Genomic DNA, 19,755 nt, shown 5'->3' with positions numbered 1-19,755 from the left:
GCAGCAGCACCAGAATAGGTGATATGTTTCCCTGGTCTAGGGAGATGGCTCAGTGGGTGAGTGTGTACCCCCAAGTCTGACAACTTACATTTAATGCCTGGAACATTGTGGAAGGAGAGAGACAATGACTGCTAGCTATCTTCTGTCCACCTGTGCACTATGGCATGTGTGCCCCCACACCAAAAAAAAAAAAAAAAGCAAAATAAATATTTTTTTAAAATAGAGAACAAAACTTTTCCTTATAATAATTCCAATGACTACATCTGCATTGTTCTCTGAAATACTGCAAAATCTCTATAGAGAAACATTTGTGGCAAAAGGGTATTCCTTCATTGTGAACCCATGTAGACAGTTATTAGCATGAAAAACGAGATGCCATCTTCAGGCCCAATGGAAGCTGCATGAATGCATCTGTGGGTCTTCATTGGTTTCTGACATTTGCAAATCTATTTATTTTAAATTTAGAACAAGTGTTTCATAACTCAGTGAGATAGAAACCCAGCACTGTACATTTATTTTTAAGACAAGCTTTTAACAAGTTCATCAATGGACTTCCCAAATACGTAACTCAATTGGCTCCAGGCCATTTGTGCTAGGACTGAAGCCTAGCCTACTCTAGAATTGACAGCATAGATGGCTACAAACAAGCCTTTCAAGATGTCTGAAATATGCCCATTACCTAGGAAGATGTTTGCAAGAGGGTTCCCATTTTTGTTATGTTTTTGTTATAATCACTTCTTCAACCCTCTGAGTTTTGTTCTAGAAGTCTGTCCACTCAGAAAGAAGGATCATAGATTCTGGAGACTGGCAGTTTTCATTTTAACCTTAGAATTAGCAGAATAACCAGTGTCTGGGTGATCTGTCTGGTTGATAAAACGTTTGCTTCATGAGGTAGCTCTGGAGAGAATGTGAGAATACACGAAGAAAGTCCTCAGTAGTGAGAGTGGCCTCTGCACCCCAACTTTGTTTACTCAACCCTCTTCTAGCAGCCTGTGACACCCCCAACCGTGGCAGTTCATAAAACCAACTCTTCCTGATGCCTGTGCTGATTTCACTGTGTCTGCATTTGAGCTTAATGTTTTAATGGCTGTGACTTCCATGGAATAAGCCTGGCATTTGAGTTCTATGGAATAATCCATTCCCTGGTGCTTTCCAAGCAGTGTGTAAATGCTTTAGACATTTCCTGTGCTTTAGACATACTTCTGTCTCCCTGAGAAATCGCCAGCATTGACGGATCTTCCAGTGGCAGTTGGGCACTGCCTTAGATGCTACAGGCATAAATAATAATTTAAAATCTTCTCATCCTCCAATCACAGAAAAAGTACAATCAGAGAAAGTACAGAAGCTTAAAGATAAAGAGAATTTGCATATGTTAAAGGCTCATCATGGGCCCAGTGCTGTGCTAATTATTGCAGAGTGTTTCATCTCATCCTTACAAGAATCCTATGAATTAGATAATGACTGACATTATTTTGATTTTTTATAGTTGCTTGACCTAGGACTTAACATGGTTGCCAAAACATCTAGCAGACCATAAGATTGTATAGCAGTGCTCTGTAAACATGGTCGTTCTGGTTCAGAGTCAAATGCTGAGACATAGCTACTATCTGTTATCTGTTCTCATTGGCAAAAGTTTGTTATAGGTCTACAACAGTAGTTCTCAAATTGTGGATCATGGCCTCTTTGGATGGGGGTCAAACCACACTCCACAGGAATCACACATCAGATATTTATATTACAAATCATAACCGTATCACACATCAGATATTTACATTACAAATAATAACAGTAGCAAACTTACAGTTATGAAGTGGGAACAAAAATAATTTTATGATTGGGGGGGTCACCACAACATGAGGAACTGTATTAAAGGGCCACAGCATTAGGAAGGTTGAGGACCACTGCCCTACAACAACAACAACACACTACAATAGTATGGGTATATATTAGACATTTCTCAGACATTTGATAGAGGAAATTTATATCTATAAATATCATTGGAAAACTAATCAGAGATTGCATTTCACATTTTTTTTACATTGTATTATTAATTGTTAGGGTAGTCAGTGGAAGTCTTGTCACATAGCTTGCAGAATAAAACAACTTCTGTAACCCTGTCCCTTCACAAGCAATAGTGTGAAAGTGACTCTCTAGCCCAGACATTAGAGAAGTGTCACAGTATCTAGATGAGGTGTTCGTGTTGGTAACCTGAAGAGTTAGTGATGCTAGAGCACTGGCTACCTAATAATTGTATGGGAATTGTTTGGTACTTTCACAGCAGCCCTGGAGCATCTAGGGTGTTTGCAGTAGTTGCTCGACCTGAAAACATTTCAAAGGTTACTGCTCAGACCCACTTCTCCCAGCTCGCCCAGCGTTATGCTTTGCTGCAAGCTAGACCCACCATGGCCTTGTGTATACATGCACCAAAGCTCCTCCATGCATACACAAAGCCAGAGAAGCTTCATATAGTTCTTCACCACCCGAGAAAGAGTGGGGATCTGCTGTCTTACGTCTTATTTTCATGTCTGTATTTAGAGAGTATTTTACTGGGAGTCTGGGAAATGCTGTCTGGCCTTCGGGTGGAACCTTTCCTCTTTCCTTGGCAAGCATGGCTTCTGACAGCCACTGCCCTCTGCTCCTGGGATGAATGAAAATGTTTGGCAGTGTGAGTGAAAAACTCTGATTGAATGAGTTCCATCACTTGGGTACTTCCTCGAAGTCAGTGTGTTTATTTTGCAAAATGTGATTAAACTGGCATGAACTTTATAACAGGTCAGGGCCAGGATGCTGAAAAGACGTTATTGCCAAAAGCACAGTACTTTGATTAAATATACAGTATGGTACGCACTGCAGGGAAATATGCATAAATCCTTTCGGGCTAATTTTATATAGAGCAGAACACAGGCTTCTAAAAACTACTCATTATTTGGTCATATATTTACAGACCCTCTTCAGATCTCTATTTGTTTAGATAGACACTATTTAGTTTTGGTAAGACTTGGTCACATGGCCCTTCCTATGCCTAATGTTTCTGAGAGCATACCAAGGCAGAGCTGGTCTTCAATACACTAGGTACTATGGACTTAGAGCATCAGAGGATGCTTCGTTGCAATGGAGGCACAGACTAGGTGACTCACCTTCTGGTATGTTACATCAAACAGGGCACCAAGGAGACCCAGCCAGTGTGCTCCGTTCTCCACGGATAGTTCCCCATAGTGGTAATGTTCTGCCCTCCACATGTTAAGCACTGGTATGCATTGTCTCCATAGCAACTTCTCTGTTTGAATAACGACCATTAAGAACCACATGACAGGTTGCTGTTAGAGAAAATGGTTCTGCCACATGTTTTCATTCACAGTGCTTTGTTTTTTTTCTCTTTAATTTTTTTTCATATCTGAAGTTTGCCTTCCTCAGCTTATTTTAACCTAGCTCATATTCGTTATGAGGAGGGAAACAAAGAACACACATGCTTTGACTGTAATTTGCTGAAATGCCTGTGTCATATGGGTGAGTGTTCCTTTGGTACTTCCCTGAGTAAGCACATTATGGCTCCATACTAAACACGGCTTTTTCTTTTTACAATGGGGCCATGCTAATAGATTCTTGTCACCATCCAGTGTCTATGACTAAAGTAGCTCTCATTGTATTTTCTCCCCATATAATGCTGATATTCCAAAATAAAAACAAATCCTGAACAAGACAGGTAAAAATCAGATGGGTGCTACTGTATGCTTGCACATGTGTGCTTGGCTGCCTGGCTGGCTGCTGTCTACACATATATATGTGCTGATAGATGTACAAATATGTATGCAGAGGCCAGAGGACAGCCTACAAAAGTAGGGAACCCTCTACTTTGTTTATGAAGGCAATGTGTCTCACCTCTCTGGAACTTATTGAGTGGGCTGAGCTTGCTAGCCAGTAAACCGGAGTCATTAGCCTATCTCCACAGCCCCCAAACTGGGATCACAGGTGTGATACACCATGCCTGGCATTTTATATAGGCCCTTGGGATACAGTACAGGTCCCCATGCTTGAACGACAAGCATTTTGCCAACTGAGCAACTTTCCCAGCCATAAAAATGATACTTTTAAAAAACACTATTATAGTGGAATCTGGTAGCACACACCTTTAATGCCAGTACTCCAGAGGAAGGTGGAGCTCTGTGAGTGGTCTACATAATGAGTTCCAAGGCCAGCCAGGGCTAGACAGTAAAACCTTTTCTCTAAAACCAAAGTAAGCCAAGAAACCCAGAAACGCTATTTTATCTAACTGGTCTTCCAGGTGCTCCTAATGTCTCAGCACTGGGATCTTCTTTGCCTTATCTGTGTATATCTGGCCTCTCTGAGGATGCTTGCCTGGCTAGAAAAAAACTTCTCCTTCTCTTGCTTCATTCCTTTAATATACAGTACAACAACCAAGCTCACCAGTTAAGTATAATCATAGAGCAAGCAAGAGTGTCAAAATAGCTGATATTAAAACATATGTGCGGCCGGGCGGTGGTGGCGCACGCCTTTAATCCCAGCACTCGGGAGGCAGAGGCAGGCGGATTTCTGAGTTCGAGGCCAGCCTGATCTACAGAGTGAGTTCCAGGACAGCCCGGGCTATACAGAGAAACCCTGTCTCGAAAAACCAAAAAAAAAAAAAAAAAAAAAAAAAAAAAAATAAAACATATGTGCCTGTACGGACTCGGCAGGTTGTGTGTGTGTGTGGTGTATAATTTACATATAATATTTATAGATATATAATTTATTATATTTATATATCTTCATGCAGATATATGCAATAAGAATATATGTAATATATTCAATATATATACTATGCAATAGCCATAAGAAGAGAAGGTATGAATCTGAAGGGTGTGGGAAAGGGAAGAATTAGAGGGAGGGAATGGAGGAAAGTGATGTAGTTATATTTTAATTTTAAAAAATTATATATGAAAATTAAATCCCAAATTATACTACCTCACAATATACAGATATTAGTAGTCACTTTAAAGTCATAAAAATTATGGAATCACTTTGAGAGTATTTTTCTCAGTCAAGTCATTTTGCCTGTGAGAAAAGCAAGCTGTAGCTGACAAAGTGTCCGCACTCAGTGGGGCTGAGTGGGGTTCTTGATTCTCCTCGTGGGCAACAGCAGCACTGAGGAGGTAGACCCAGATTCTGCCCTCAGAATGCTGAGGTAGCTTCTTCTGTGAGAGCTGAGACAAGCTCAGGTCTTGTGCGGAAGCCTTTGCTAACCTTTCTATCTCCCCGGTGCTGATATTTTTAATACATTCATGAAAATATTGGTGTTGGGGGCCAACAACGTCGCTCAGCAAGTGAACACACTTTCTGCCAAACCTGACAACTTGAATACAATCCCTAGAACCACATGGTGGAAGGAAAGAGCCAACTGTATTCCCTTCTTCAAGCTGTCATTTAACCGCAGCATGTGCACTGTGGTATGAGTGTACACAGACACACAATAAATAAATAGAATTTAAAAATATATATATATATTGATTTGGAAGACAACACTAAAATATATACCCTTCTCATTTGGGTATAACTAGTATACATTATATAATATATATGTATATATATATATAATGTTCATTATATTATACTAAATGTTATATATGTGGTTATATTATAAATTATATGTACAAAATATGTTATAAAGCATATATGCATATGTACATGTATGTATGCATTGTATACATTATATTCTATACATGTGATTATACATGATTATAATATACATGATAATATAAATATATCATATATTATAAACATATAATATATTGTGCGTATATATGTCATGAAATAGGACATGGTATCTAGCATCTAACTTGCTCAATTAGAAAGACATGCTGATCTAGCTGAAGCAGAAGACTGAGCAGAAAATTTGCATTGAGGATTTGCTTTTTTCCAAGAGGGGGACAGCTATCATAACTAAAAATAAGTATCTTTGTGTGGTGAATTGCTTCCGCTATCCGCTGCATTGCTAAAGAGAGGCCCACAGATTCCGCTTGCTTAGTAAGTACCTTTCGGGGGGCCGGACACTGAGTCAGTAAGAACATAATTGAGTAGACTGCCTTCCCTATACATGACAAGATGTCCACAATGGTCATCATGTGCATTGTAAGCTGCTTGTGGGTACTATGAGTCACTCGGGACTCTGTTCATTTACATGCAATAAAAATTACAGTGCAGAAGTGAAAGAGAAAGAGCCAGCTTCTTAGTCTTACTTCTTCACTGAGTAAGCTTTTGTGTAGATCTCTTGAGACAGAAAAATCCTAACCAGCGCACATAAAAGCCCATCACAGGTCTTAAGAAAGAAGATACTAATGAAAATCTTTGCCATTTGTAGCCTGAAAACACTGGCATCCAGCTTGCTGGCACATAAGGAGAACAACTTGCCTCTGTATTCCCTTGACAGAGCTGACACTTACCAGGTACTTACTGTGAGTGCAGGATTTGGTCCAAGTCTTTAATGCATCCAATTCTTTTAATCCTCACAGTGGTGTTGGTATGTTGATGAGCTCTGTTGTTAATTTCTTTCTGCCAGTGAGGAGACTGCTATGAAAGAGAGTTAAATGATTACCCACAGGTCTTCCTGTAAAAGATAAAACACAAGACTTTAATATGAATGGGGAGCTTGTTCACACACCACACTTCAGTGTGGCATTGGACCTGGTTAGACCTAGGCTTGTATCCAGTGATGCCCAGAGGTCCTTGTGCTTCTAGCCCTATCTCCCTAACAGCTCTGAAGTTATAGGCAATGCCTACCCAGACCCAGTTTTTAATATGGGTTCTGAGGATATGAACTCAAGTTTTTATGCTTCTGTAGCAAGTTCTCTAAGCTGCCGAACCATCTTATTTGCCCAAGAACTGACTTCGATGTACAGAGTCAGTTCTTCCCCAAGTCTTCCTAATTTTCCAAAGTGGATCACCTCTGTATCACAGTCTCCTAACCATTAAAGATGTAAAGGCTTTCTCTTTCTTCCAAAATAAGGAAATGCAAAACTCATTCTTTTCGTATTTATATGTTATGTAGAGCAAAAGATCCAATTTTTATATAAGTTTTCAGATAAAATCCAAGTGTTTGCATTGTGTGCACCTTACACACTCACACACACACTCATACACACTCATGTACACACAGACATACACAGTTCTCTAAGACCCATAGCTGAAGTTCATTCTCATCCTTTATGGGGGTATTTTGGGGAAAGATGGTAATGGAATGTGAATTCCCATTAACTATTTTATTCAGAACAACACGTAGGGTTAATATAGTCCTGCAAATAACTACATGTTTTCATGTGCTGCTGTGAAGCCATGTTTTTCCCATTAGACAGCTGCTTTGAGACCCAAAATCATCATCTTTTAAATTTATCCCTTTAAAATTTTATCTTGTCTTATATGGCTCAGTCTTCAACCTATAAAATGGTTTTGATCACTGCATCTGACCCAAAGGGAACCTGAAAAGGAGGAAAAATAGAAGAGTAAAATTATGCACAGCTGGAAATGAGATCAGACTTCCATTAGCCTCCCTTGAAAGACACACTTATTACATAACAGAATCAACCCTCTCTGGTCACAGTATCTAATTTCTAGGTTTTCCTTATTAACTCGTTTGTGTAGTCTTTGAGGATGGAATAGCGAAACTGGGACCATCGGTATCTATTGCATCGTGGCCTTCCCAGCATCTTATTATAAAGACTAAATTGAAGCACTTCTGAATGTGGTCGGTGGGAGAAAAGCATTTAAGGCTGCAAACCAGACCCTCCACTAGCTCTGCTCTGCTCCACACTGGATCCTGGGCCGTTCTAAGAGAGCTTGATATGAATTCCGAGCTTGGAGCAAGCTACACTTTAAAGGGAGGGAGCAGCTTCTGTTTTCTTACCAAACTCCAAGACTCAAGGAGGAGGATGAAAAGAATCAGCCTCCACATATTCAAAAGTATTTGAGAATTATGCTTCATTTCACATAATACTTTCCTGTTTTATTTATGACATTAAAATTTGTTTTGCTTAAAAACTAAGATTGATGAGAACTAGAAAATAAAGATCTGAGTCCTGCCGATTTTGCTTCTGTGTGTGCCGATAAACCCCACCTCATGCCCTCCAGCACCGGTGTTGAATTTTCAGGTGTGTGCCCTGAAGGACACGGAACATCTTGCCTGTTAGCCACGATTGCAAGGGGGTTGACTCTGTTTCTCAATCCACTTATTTATTCCACTGCTGCACTATCACAATTGTCCTAATTACAGGGGCTAGAGAGATCGCTCAGTAGTTAAGAGAGCACTTAGTGCTCTTCCAGAGGACCCACCTGGAGGCTCACAACCATCTGCAGCTCCAGTTCTGGGGGATCTAATGCCCTCTTCCGGTTTCTGCAGGCATCAAGAATGCATGTGGTGCAGACGAACATCCATATATAGAAAATAAATACATTTTTATAGTATCATAGTATTATGTCGATAAGTTGGACAAGCACTCCTCTGTGTTCTTACTTCCAGAAAAGCCTGACTTATGAATTGTCTTTGTTTTTGTTGTTGTTGTTTTGTTTTGTTTTGTTTTCATTTGGTTGGTTTTTCCATTAATTTATTTAATTATTCACCTTACATCCCAATCAAAGCCACCCCTCATCTCTCAGTCCCCCCATATACACACTTCCTTCCCCCTCTCCTCTGAGAGGAGGGGGGAGGTGCCCCAAGCTCCCAACCCACCTTGGCACATCAAGTCACTGTAGGACTAAACACATCCTCTCCCAGTGAGGCCAGACAAGGCAGCCCAGTTATGGGAACAGAATATTCCACAGACAGGCAACAGAGTCAGGAGCAGCCCATCTCCAGTTGTTGGAGGACCTGCATGAAGTCTAATCTACACATTCTTTTGTCTTCTAAGAGGCTCCACACAGCAGCTGAATGAAACAGATACAGAGACCCACAGTCAAGTATTAGAGCTCAGGGAGTCTTGTGGAAGAGTTGGGGGAAGAGTTGAGGGAACCCGAAGGGATACAGACTCCACAAGAAGACCAACAGAGTCAACTAGCCTGAATCCTTGGGGATACCCAGAGACTGAACCACCAACCAAAGAATATACATGAGCTAGACATAGTGCCCTGCACATATGTAGCCAATATTTGTTTATTTTTAATGAATCCTTTGTTAAGTTCTGAGAGTGGCATAACTAATAGTTTTATCACACACACTGAGTTTATAAAAATAATCTTATGGCAACTAACATGTAAAAGACTTCTAATGCTACTGCCTGAGAAAATAACCAGTCCCAGTGCAGGCCCTGTGTTTCTGTAGACTTGTATACTTCCCATCAAATGCATGTATACGTTTTAGATACAGTGCTTTTTAAAAGTTTGCTGTCGCCGGGCAGTGGTGGCGCGCGCCTTTAATCTCAGCACTTGGGAGGCAGAGACAGGTGGATTTCTGAGTTCGAGGCCAGCCTGGTCTACAGAGTGAGTTCCAAGACAGCCAGGGCTACACAGAGAAGCCCTGTCTCAAAAACAAAGAAACAAACAAAAGTTTGCTGTCTTAGTTATGCCTTTCAAATTATATTCTGATGATTGGTCCTAGAGTCTTGGAAATAAACGGGTTCTGCAAGATTGGTTCTTGAGCTGTCTGTGATGAAGCATCACCTCAGCCTTTCAAATTTGTCTGTAGGAAGTACCATAGCAGTCAGGAAGCACGTGCTCCCCTTCTCATAGTACTCACCGTTCCTTATACACTTGAATCGGCTGCCTAGGAAATCAATAATTTTAAATGTTGCATGTAAAAGACCTTATGGCCCTCTCCTTGTTGATAATAGGACTGACTATGTATAAAAGTCACCAGCTTAACGAATATGTATGCCTGCCTCGTATATGCTACACATTGCCACAACAATGCAAAGAAAGGCAGGGGGGGAAAACGTTCCTGTCCTCAGGGAAAGTTACTCTCTAGTTGGTTAGAAAGATGTGTAAACCTTGTAGGGATCCATTGATGTTTGTGCACTAGAGAGGAAGTGTAACGGAAAAAGGACAGTTCATGACAGAAGCAGAATGAGTTGTCACTGTAAATAAAACAGGTATGGAATGTTCCATGGAGAATGTAGCTTTTGAGTCAAGGCATGCGATGGGACAAGTACAAAGGCTCGGACCCACCTGTGGGCACCACACCCGATATTGCTAAGGAGTAGCCAGGGCAGCTGCTGTGATTGGCTCAGAGTGCATCCTCCTTGTCACGTGATGAGAGAGCCCTGCTGCTTTCAGAGAAACCACGGAGGCAAGAACCCCAGCTCCACTCTTGAGTATGAGAAGCTGCTGGGAGATTTTTGAGCAGGATTAGACAGAAGGCTCTTTGCGGAGATGCTTGGGCTCTGTTTTAAAAGACAAACCAGCTACTGTGTTAGGGGTAAATGAGATGGACCGGGAAGGAGCTGGGAGATAGAGCCAGAGGGAGCCGAGAGGATGGTGATTAACCGGTCTCACACTTGAGGACCCGCTGATGTGGAATCTGGATAGAACAGAGGGCCTCCGGGGCCATGGAGAGCGTTGGCCTGTATCTTTAGAAGGATGGGTAGGCCATTTTCACTTACTGAGATTAAGAAAACTGAGAGATATAAAGTTTTGGGGAAAGATAATAGCCAGATTACGACGTATGCTGCATTTGAGGTGTCACGTTGAGAAGGTGTCACCGTGAGGTGATGCTAAATAGGCTGAATTGCAGGTCCTAGATTCTGAAAGAAAAAAATCTCAATTGGGTAGCATAATTTAAGGGGTTTTTTTATATGGAAACCTACTGGATTTACTTTTTAAGGAATCGATGATTTCGGGGGGGGGGGAAGTAAGAGAATTATTCTAAGGATCGATCACGATGACAATTCTCATTTTGCGGGTAAAGGAGACGGTTCGAGAACACCAATGGTGTCCTGGAAGAGACACCTGACATAGAAAGACAGCGGGGTGAGGGCTGTACCCAGGAAAGCAAGCAAGAACAGTACTTCCAAGAGGTGTTTGTCTTCCTCACTGTGGGCTGCTGTAACAAATGTCCTTTGACTAGGGGCAGGGGGGTGGTGTTATAAACCAGGGAAGTGGTTTCATTGGCTGGGAATCTGAGTCCTGGGTCTAGCATGGCCAGATTCTGATGAACTGTTTGTTGGCTTCTCCCAGTAGCCTCACATGGAAGAAGGTGGGAAAGTATCCTGGGGTCCGTTATATGAAGATAGTAGTTTCATTCCCATGGACTCCGTCTGCTTTACTCAGTTACCTCTGAAGCCTTACCTTTTAGTACCATTGAGGTAGACACAAGGAGTTCCATTTATGGATTTAAAGATGATAAGTTCAGCCCACTCTAATGCTGGATGCAACTGTTAGGTCTACTGTGTCTTAACTTTATATATATGTATATATATATATATATAATTTATTTTTTCAAATTGTAATTTATACTCATTCACACAGGGGTTATAAACACAAAAAGGCAGGACGTGGTCTTAACTTATTCTATCACATTATCAAAGGATGCCCGGAGCCCAGCAATGTATAAAGAAAAGTGTGCTGTGGGCCTTGCTGTTCTAGAGGCTGGGGAATTAGACGTTAGGGCCCAACATCTGCTTAGTGTCTGATGCAGGCCACATGCTAACTCAATACAGGGCAAGGATACGGATGTGAAGGAGTGGACTCAGGGAAAGCAGACGTAAGGTATACCACTCTCATGGCTTTCTCTTAGCTAGATCAGTCTCACTGGAAGTAAATTAACACTTCCACAAGAGTGGATCCATCATGAGCCAATCACTAGTCAGGGTTTTTACTACCCACTGCCGTTATCACACCTCGAGGAGTTAAGCTTCAGTATGAGCTTTACTGAGAGAATCTGGCATGCAACTCCTTGTTCAGTAAACAAAGGGGGAAAATGACTCCTGCATTAAAAAACAAAAAAACTTGGGGACATTGGGATATCTACAAAATCAATTTCAAGGGAAAGACAGTGTCCCCTTTTCCTGATTGATGTAGTCTTAAATTTAATTCTGAGTCTTCCTAAACACAGAAACTTGGGCACTTCCCATAGCTAGTCCTTAAGTCTGGTGTCCTGTTTGATCAATTTCAATGTGGAACTGTTAGCATCTTGTGACTCCCTCCCTTTCATTTTATTTCTGACTAGAGTCCAGCAATATAGCTTATTACTACGACACCGAGTAACACACTTGAGTGAATCGGTCAGAAATAATCCGCACTCCTGAAGTTGTGTTTAGCTGAATATAAAATTGTGGAGTGTCATACTCTCAGCATATGGAAAACATTATTTTCCTCCCTGTTACTGTGCCTGTTAACAGCCTACTGTCAATCAAAATCATATCTCTGTGCTATTAATTCTATATCCCCCTTAGCTTTATAAATTGTGTGTTAATAGAATATGTGCAAGCGTGAGCTTAGTTTTATTTATCCTGCTCAGAAGCATGTGCAGTGTTCTTTCACTTTAAGCCTTTGTTTTGCTTCCTTCTGAGAAGTTCCTACCAACTCCCCTTAAAAATATCACTTCCCTGACAACCTGTTACTTCTATTCTTAGGCTAAAAATATTTTTGAGTGTGTGCTGGGGCCTCTCTGTTTCCCCTCCACTTGGGCCCATTTGCTTACACTTTAATTTGTTGCTTCTATCTCTACTGCATTCTCTATATCTTCCTTGACACTATGACTTAATTCTTGTAGATTTTTTTAAAATATTATTTTAGATTTATTTATTTTATGTGCCTGGGTGTTTTGACTGCTTGTAAGTATGTGTACCATCTGCATGCAATGCCTTCAGGGGCCAGAAGAGGGCATCAGATATCTTCTGGGCTCGTGAGTCCCCTGAGAGTACTGGGAATTGATCTGGGTCCTCTGCAAGAGGAGCCAGTGGTCCTAACCAACCACTGAGCATGCTTTGGGTTTTCCATTTCTGATTCATTGTGTCTAATACTGTTTCCCTTGGCTTGCCTTTACCAAGGCTTTTCATGCCTTAATATTTTCTGTTTTCCCTCAGCCAGTTGGGTTCTGAAGCAGCTGACATGAGAAAACGGCAGCAGTCACAAAATGAAGGAACACAGGCTGTGTCTCAAGCGCCTGGAAACCAAAGGCCCAACAATACCTGCTGCTTCTGCTGGTGCTGCTGCTGCAGCTGCTCCTGGTAGGTTCATACTAGATCCAATATAAGCATGTGTGCCAAACCTTCATCCCACAGAAAGTTTTCAACCTGTTCTGCTTGCCCACGGTGCATGTAGGAATAACTGTAGACCATCACTGATGTAAGACATACATCCCCAAAAGCAAAATTAACTTCCTCAGAACATATATTTAAAATGATAGCAAGGTAAAGAATGGAAAATTGTTTCATGTCATGTTTTCTACTATGCATGGTTATTATGGCTATGGGTAAAAATAAGATTATAATTTTAGGATTATCTATCTATAAACAACAGTGTCATGATGGTTCAAGAACTAGAAATATTAAAGAAATATCCAATAGTAATATACATAGTGTTAACTGTGGTGGGGATTTTTTTAAGATTTATTTCTTTTATGTTTATGAGTACACTGGTGTCGCTGTCTTCAGACATACCCAAAAGAGGGCATCAGATCTCATTACAGATGGTTGTGAGCTACTATGTGGTTGCTGGGAATTGAACTCAGGACCTCTGGAAGAGCAGTCAGTGCTCTTAACCACTGAGCCATCTCTCCAGCCTGTGGTGGAGATTTTTTGTTTTTATTTTTTTCATCACATGCATCCTCATAGGGATTGGTCATTCAGTTATATAGTCAGAGCACTGTGAGTCAGAGTGGTAGCCCCAGCCATAGCACTCTTGCCAACAAAGCCATGGAGTGAAGAGGGAGGGACTCTGACTGCCAGTCTGAAAGGTCAGACACTGTGCTTGGAAGGAAGATCAAGTTGGTCAATTAAAATCTCTGGAATTGGAGCCAATGGGTCTGATTTTTGCTGCAGATGACCACTGACAAGCTGCAAGATGTCTGTTTATTCTTTTGCTTCCTCGATCCGTAATGAGAAAGACAAGCTGGTCACCAAGGTCCTACCTAACGCTAAGTCTCCATGATGCAGGTCTCTTTCCAGGCCCAGATTCCCTAAGTGTACTTCACAGGACACTCAGTCAATTCGAAATCATAAGAGTTACATTAATGTGATATCTCAAGATGAGACTAGACTTACTGGAACTTTGCATTGAGCCCTAAGTTTGGGGATCTTCCAAACCCAACTTTATAAGTAGAAGTTTTAGCACAGCAGTGACAACTGGGTCTCCCTGGTCTATTTCAAAATCTGACAAAAGGTCCAAGTGGCTGAGTTGTCTTTTACGTGGCTTCCACAGTTTTCCAGTGTCCCTTCAGTTTGTCTTTTGATATGGTCCAGCCTCGCTGTTGCCAGGGTAGAGAATAGAATGTCGTTATAGCATGTTGGTGGTTTCCCTTGATGTAAAAGCTGCAGCCCAGAAAACTGCAGGCTCAGAAAACCTCCAGATATCAAGAAAGCTCAGAACGGTTGTTTTTGTTAAGTATAAAATTTGCTTTCTGAATGATGAGTCTCTGCTAGGGAAAGTCACACATGATTAATTTGAAATTTTAACTTCAGATGGAGGAAGGAAAACTCTAGGTGAGGTTGCAGTTTCTGTCGTAGTTGTATATGTTTTGTTTCTTGTGTACACTACAGAGATTGTTAAGCACAAGTCTTAACCCATGAAGAACTTAATGAGACAGGATAGGAGTTCTTAAATCAGACTGCCAGAGATCATGCTGTGTCCTTATCTGTTGCCAACTGTGTGGCCAATAGCAAATTAGTTCATCTTTCTGGTCCTCACAACCCTTATCTGTCAGATAACTAATGTGAACCCATATCTCATAAAGCTATAAAATTAAATGAGATGCTACGTGTGGTGCGCTAAGGGGAGCATATGACAGAGAGTGAGCATTTAATGTGATTTTTCTCCCCCAGGCAATGGAAAATTGCAAACGGGGATAATAAAATATGTTCAGAGAGTGTAGTGCAAAATCTAAAAACCAGCATGTGGGGCCAGCAAGATAGCTCAGCAGGCAAAAGGACTTGCCATGTGACCCTGGAACCAACATGGGGGAAAAGAGCAAAGCAACCATGGAAAGTTGACACTCCTGCCCTAGCACACTCAGGCCTGCACACACACACACACACACACACACATGTGCACTCATGTCTACAGTTGTGATTTGAAAGGTGTGTTTCTATTTCTCATGTTCACTTTGCCCCGAGATTAATTATCATTTTTTTAACCTGGCAAACTTAGTTTTGTTTTGCTTTTTTTTTTTAACTTATTTTTATGTGCGTGGATATTTTGGCTGCATGTACGTCTATGCATCATGTGCCTCCCTAGTACCCAGAAAGACCAGGAGACCGTGTCAGACCCCCAGGGTCTTGAGTTACAGATGGTTGTGAGCTGTCATGTGGGTGCTGGGAATCGAACCAAGCTCATCCAGAGGAGCAGCCAGGGCTCGTAAACCACCAGGTCACCTCTCCAGCACCCCTCCCCCCAGTTCTTCATTATTTTCAAAATTGAAACACTGTACAATAATCTTGAAGTTGGGCTTCACTCTGTTAGATGTCTAATAAGCACAGACATGTGTCATTTTAACAAGAGGGATATATTCTGAACACTATAATGAGGGCCATTTCTTCCTTGATGTTGCTTTATATGCTAGACCTAAACAAACCAAAATGGTGCATGCCAATCACTCCATGTGGCTCTTGGAGGACTCAGGAAACAAGAGATGGATGCTTCAAGGATAGTTCCTGGTATTGTTTATATGAGCGATATTCTTTTTTATTTTATCTAATTATGTGTTTTGTCTGTGTGTACATCTACCACATGCACGCAGTACCTGCAGAAGCCATAAGAGGGCACCAGATCCCCTTGAATTCGAGTTATAGTGAGGCCCTATGTGGGAGCTGGGAAATGAACACGGATCCCTCCAAAGAACACCCAGTGCTCCTCACTGCTGAGCCACCTCTCTCTCCAGTCCCATGACATTATATGCATTAGTGTACTCCACTAATAAAAAGTACAATTTAGTCAATACCAAAATTGATAACAACATGGTGGGTTATTCATTAGGAAGTATGTTCCATGTGCTGTGACCTCCAGGACAGGTGGTTGTCTGCACTGGGATCATCACAGATGAATGAGTAGTGTGTTGCACCACAACACAACAGTGGTTATGATGTCACTAAGAGAGTGACCTTTAAGCTCCGTTATAATCACGGACCACTGTTACCTACGGTCTTACCCTGACTGAATCATTTAGTATGTAACTATTCACCATGAGATTTGATGACATTGCCATATAGATATCTATGTGACCAAACGTATCGGATAATCAAACACTTCAACTCATTTGTAAGCATCAAATCGCCACAAAGCACAGACTAAGGATCAAGGGCAACGTAGCTTTGAAAAGCTGCATCAGCCAGGGACAATATTTTAGGCACCCCCAAAGACATGATGGCTTGCCTGGGTGTTCTACCGTAGTCAGCAATGGATCATCACTGCCTATGCCTAGGACTTAAAATTATACTCTATCCATTTACAAGTCATGTAAGACACATGACAGGTAGTTTCTCTTTCTACATGAAATTTTTATCGTTTGTACTCATTGTACATAGTGATAGATTCCATGGAGACCTTTCTGTCTGGGTGTACCATATGCCTTGACTGTCTTCACCTCTCACTTTCCCAGCTCTCCCTACCCCTTATCATAATCACCCCTCCAGATGTAAACCATTTGGTTTTTCAGAAAGCACAAAAATCCAATTGCCTTGAGCTACAGAGTTTAATTATAAAATTATTTACATAATTGCAGATGAGAATATCATTTCTTTACATGTTACGTTTTTTAAATTTTTATTATCTTTGCACTTTGAATTTCAGAAAGAACATTGTGAGGGCTCTTTTTTTACGTGAGAAACTTTAGAAAAGAAAAGGAAGAAAGAGAGAGAGAGAGAGAGAGAGAGAGAGAGAGAGAGAGAGAGAGAGAAAGAAAAGGAAAAATGTTCTTTAAAATTCCCAGGCAAGGTCAAAGGAGCAGAACAAAAAGCACTATGGGAAAAAATGTGATTTAGAGCCTAAAAAGTGTTAGGAATCAAAACTTGAAACAAGTGTCACCATGGATAGGGACCGTTGTCCTGTAGCTGGTTTCGCTTCCTTTTAAGGAAATAAAGCACTGCAAAAAAATAAATGCCTATGTCTAGGAATAAATGTAAACACTCTACTGTAGAGAAAAAAAAAACTTCACAACACGGACTTTTAAAATGATGTAGTGTTTCTTTCAAGCTTGCAGGCCTCATCATGCTTCACTGACAGACTGTCTCTCGGTTTTTAACTTACCCCTCCTTGTGAAATTAGCAGCATTGCACTGTGGAGATCAGTGTAGCGTGCATACCTGCTGGGTATCACTACAGCTTCCCCCAAGTCCAGAGCGTGGCATATTCATAACGACCACGATGAACTGTCTGTCTCCTGTGAAAGAGCCACTTTCTTCCTTAATGAAGTCTCTTTCTTTTGTGCCCTTGTGGCCTCCATTTCAAGAAGGAATGACAAGAAAAGGAGGTTTATATCCTTCAACTGTCTTATAAATGGACCACAAATGCCCTAAGTGCAGTGAACAAAATCTGTAAGAGAACTGAGCCTTTTCTGCAAGAAAAAAAGGCAGGGCGGGAACATTGAGAGAACCACTCATCTGAAGGGGTTAGAGGTTGGCCATAACTTACTCTTTCAGCTAGAATGATTTTCTTTTCTTAACTGAGGAATACTTTTAAACAGCCTGCAGGTTCCTCACCACTGGCTGTCAGCAGAGTATGAAGTACAGAAGTTGCTGAGAAACTTGCACCCAAGACGGCATCTGTAAAAGTGCATTGTAGACTAGAAACTTCTGTGCTTGGCCACATAGGGGGCACGAAGAAGGTCACAGAGTAAAGCTTTCAAATATTTCTCTGACCTTAAAGCTAAGGTCCAAATGTCCCATGAAACCTCTCTCACGATAGCACAGGTTTCATTAAAATAATTCAGGCTAACTAACCAAAGAGCATACATGGTGAGCTCGACAGAGGCCCATATGCAGCATATGTGCATATGTACATGTGCAGATGTCCATGAGTAGCAAATGTGCATCTCAGTTTTCATGTGGGTCCCTTAACAACTGGAGTTGGGGCTGTCCCTAAAACTGTCACCTATCTGTGGGATCCATTCCCCTAACTGGGCTGCTTTGTCAGGCCTTAGTGGGAGAGGATGTGCCTAACCCTCCAGAGACCTGATGTGCCAGGTGGGAGAATACTGATCCACCCTCTCAGAGGAAAAAGGGGAGGGACTGTGGGGGGACAGGGAGGGAACAGCAATCTGGAAGTAAAATGAATGAATGAATATAATAATAATAATAATAATAATAAATAATAATAATAATAATTTGGGCTAGTTTACCCCCAAAGTCACTGGGTGCTAATCATCTCTTGAATGCCTGCCTATTTTTAATGGGGTCTACTAAGCAGGAGAGATTAAAAATTAGAACTCAAGAGCCATGATCTACTAGTCCCCAATGGTCACATGCTCTCTGTTTGACAATGAGTGATGATCAATGTCTTACCTAAGATTTCTATCACTGTGATAAAGCATTACATCCAAAAACAACTTGGGGAGGAAACTGTATTTCATCTTATACTTCTAGGTAACAGTCCATCATTGAGAGAAGTCAAGGCAGGAACTCAACTAAGAGAGGAACCTGGAGGGAGGCACTGAAGCCAGAGGCCATGGAGAAGGGCTGCTTACTGGCTTGCTTCTCATGGCTTACTCAGCCTGCTTTCTTATAGAATCCAGGACCACCAGCCCAGGAGTGGCACCCCCGACAGTGAGCTGGACCCTCCCACGTCAATCACCAATCAAAAAGAGAAAAAGTTCTACAGGCTTGCTGACAGGGCAATCTGATGGGGGCGTTTTCTCAATCAAGGTTCCCTCTTTCAAGATGACTCTAGCTTGTATCAAATTGATATAAGACACAGTCGGGTCATGACTCTAGGGAACACACAGAGAAAGGGATTCCTGACCAAAGCCCTCCCGAGCTCCCATTTTCAGTTTCCATTTCCCACTGAATTGCACTTCTTCTGGTCATTACAGTGTTAGACTTAGTATTGTGATTTACAGATAAAACATTCCCTACAGACTCATTTATTTCACCACTGGCAGATGACCCTGTTTTAGAGGCTGCGTAACCCTTAAAAAGCAAGGCTTAGTTGGCAGACATGGGCTAGTCGGTGTGAACCTTTGAAGCCTATTGCACACCTGATTCAAGTCTGCCTCTCTCTCCCTTCCTCCCTCCCTCCCTCCCTCCCTCCCTCCCTCCCACATAACTCAATTCATATAAAGTTATTTGCATATGCACGTTTATAGCAGACCATTTGGTTTTGGGTAACCAATTATAGTGTTCTTCCATGAGGACGATGGTTTTTCCTTCCTACTCTAAGCATTTCTGAGTTGTGTGTGTTGCTTACTCTAGGGCTGAAGCCTTATAAACTTTCCTTTCTTTCACATTAGCATGTCTATTGCTATTGTCTTTTGTCTGCTTGTTTAGGAAGCCATACTTGTAGGATATCATTGGTCTAACTTCTGACATTTCTAGGAAACACAATCTCATAGCAAATTCCCTGTTCTTCTGGCTCTTACAATCCACCTAGTTCTTTCACAATGTTCTCTGAACCTTAGGTGTAGAAGTTA

The 19,755-nt window shown here is 41.4% G+C and overlaps 1 protein-coding gene across 1 annotated transcript in view; it reads left to right on the top strand.

Annotated features, from left to right (window-relative positions):
• The window catches only part of Rgs17 (regulator of G protein signaling 17), a 63,817-nt gene that overhangs the window by 16,845 nt on the left and 27,217 nt on the right, over positions 1-19,755 (top strand). Inside the window, exon 2 of the mRNA XM_028764389.1 lies at positions 13,005-13,148. Within this exon, the coding sequence (XP_028620222.1) occupies positions 13,030-13,148 (119 nt within the window). The 5' untranslated portion in view covers positions 13,005-13,029. The remainder of the gene's footprint in view (positions 1-13,004; positions 13,149-19,755) is intronic.

Source organism: Grammomys surdaster, unplaced genomic scaffold (assembly GCF_004785775.1).
Source record: "Grammomys surdaster isolate TR1022 unplaced genomic scaffold, NIH_TR_1.0 143, whole genome shotgun sequence".
Classification (NCBI taxonomy): domain Eukaryota; kingdom Metazoa; phylum Chordata; class Mammalia; order Rodentia; family Muridae; genus Grammomys; species Grammomys surdaster.
This window is presented reverse-complemented; position numbering and strand designations above follow the sequence as displayed.